Source organism: Etheostoma cragini, chromosome 23 (genome assembly GCF_013103735.1).
Source record: "Etheostoma cragini isolate CJK2018 chromosome 23, CSU_Ecrag_1.0, whole genome shotgun sequence".
In the NCBI taxonomy this organism is placed as follows: domain Eukaryota; kingdom Metazoa; phylum Chordata; class Actinopteri; order Perciformes; family Percidae; genus Etheostoma; species Etheostoma cragini.
In genome coordinates, this window is record NC_048429.1 from 681,394 (window position 1) to 683,387 (window position 1,994).

Consider the following 1,994-nt stretch of genomic DNA (forward strand, 5'->3'; position numbering starts at 1 on the left):
GTGTATCTGATGTAGGCGGGGCCAGAGGCGAGCTGCACCAATCACATCGGTGTATCTGATGTAGGCGGGGCCAGGGGCTAGCAGCACAAATCACATCGGTATATCTGATGTAGGCGAGCTGAACAGATGACTACCAGGTACCTTTTCGGGACGTTGGTCTCACCTGTGATCCACGGCCGCCTCCCTCAGAGCATCCCTGGCGACCTGGGTGGCCTTCCTCCAGCCGGAGATGATGGTCTGTGGGTGGATCTTCTTGGAGATCAGCAGCTCGGCCTCCTGCAACAACAGAGGTGGTTTAAAAAGCAGCAGCGGTAAGTGATACGACTCTTGCAGGATTAATTTTTTAAACATAGAGAGAAACGGTATTTTACCCGCAGCAGCTCCGCAGCGAGCACGGTGACGGAGGTCGTCCCGTCTCCAACTTCATCGTCCTGAGTCTTCGACATGTCTGAAATCAAAAGGAGAATTTCAATTAAATCGTCAATTCCGCTCACCGTCTTTATCGACTCCTTCCGATGAAATGGCGAGTGGAAGGATATCGCACGAATATATTTTACAGCATTAAAAGTACTTTTAACGTTCGCATGACACACGTGTGTTCATTCACAGTTTTGACGCCTTCAGTGAGAATCTACAGTGTAAATAATCCTGAAAATAAAGGAAATGCATTGAATGAAAAGGTGAGGTGACATATGCAATGCAAGATTTATTAACTGTACTGTCCCCGTGCTTGTAGGCTGTTTGCAGTATATTAAATCGTTTTTGACCTAATTATTTTGCACTAAAATGACACTCGTCTGTCGGCTCTGACAGCGCTGCATCAGCCTCTGTGTCCTCGCACGGAGACACAAAGACACAAACAGACTATACCGTAGTTGCAGGTGGGTGCGCCGGTAGTTATAATATAACGATTACTAGACTATGAGATATTTCCAATTCTGATATATTCTTGTATACTCCAAACAGACAGGGCAACCTAACGCAGACAGGTTAGCTTACTGTTTTTTGGTGATACGCCATGTTTGTAGTCCAGCTGCGATATGCAAACTTTGCATTCACCTTTTTCCCGTTATCCATTTTTTTCTTTTTTTTTAAATGCTGCCACACTGCTGATGTCTTCAACATGATCGAGGAGGACTGACTGGAAATTAAACACTCACAATTAAATAAATACTCATCAAACCACTAAAACAAGGCTTTCTAGTTCTTTATTCAATCAGTCCCCAGTGGGTCGGGCTAATCCAAACATAGTGAAAACAAGGGGGGTGTTCTGAAGACAGACTGTTACCCGTGCAACAGGGATGCTCTGAAAACACCCCCATTAGCATTTAGTGCTTTCCACCCGTAGACTATGCTTCCAGCTGATGAAATAACATGGCAAAAAATCAACCAATCAGACTTTTTGGTGGAGCCAGAACGTATCGACCAATAAATGGACTAGTCCACTGGAAGATTACAGCCCTACTGGGATGTGCAGAACTTCCCAGTATAAAGCAGTGTTTCCTCTTGATGTTGTAGTGGCGGCAAATGTCTGCCGCCACGGTCTCAGAAACAGGGCTAGACGCAGAACACGCCGCTCTAACCACGAGTAGAACTAGTCTGAGGTTATCGGGACCGAGTCGACTAAACCAACAGCTTCACCAAAACCGCCACCGCGGCGGGTCCGTTCTGACTGGACGGCGTTCGCTGTCCTGATTGGACGGCGTTCAGCTGTCGGCTTCACTCACCGACCAGGACTTTGGCGGCCGGGTTGTCGACGCCGATGGCTTTCAGGATGGTGGCTCCGTCGTTGGTCACCGTCACCGAGCCGCCCTTTCCTCCACCCAACAAGATCTTGTCCTGAAGAGAAAGACGAGAGGAAACGGTTCAAATACACAGGACTTACGTCTCCTTTAAAGCTGCTGGTGGTGGGGAGCAGGGCGTGAAACGGGAGCAGGGCGTGGGACGGGAGCAGGGCGTGGGACGGGAGCAGGGCGTGGGAAGGGAGCAGGGCG

The 1,994-nt window shown here is 48.7% G+C and overlaps 1 protein-coding gene and 1 long non-coding RNA gene across 2 annotated transcripts in view; one reads left to right on the plus strand and one right to left on the minus strand.

Annotated features, from left to right (window-relative positions):
- The window catches only part of LOC117939054 (T-complex protein 1 subunit beta-like), an 11,365-nt gene that overhangs the window by 3,160 nt on the left and 6,211 nt on the right, over positions 1-1,994 (plus strand). Inside the window, exon 4 of the mRNA XM_034864097.1 lies at positions 190-311. Within this exon, the coding sequence (XP_034719988.1) occupies positions 190-311 (122 nt within the window). The remainder of the gene's footprint in view (positions 1-189; positions 312-1,994) is intronic.
- On the minus strand, positions 164-1,839 carry LOC117938506. The gene is made up of 3 exons (XR_004655408.1): positions 1,728-1,839; positions 372-448; positions 164-276 (listed from the first exon to the last, which is right to left on the minus strand). It is a non-coding gene; the product is annotated as an uncharacterized LOC117938506 (long non-coding RNA).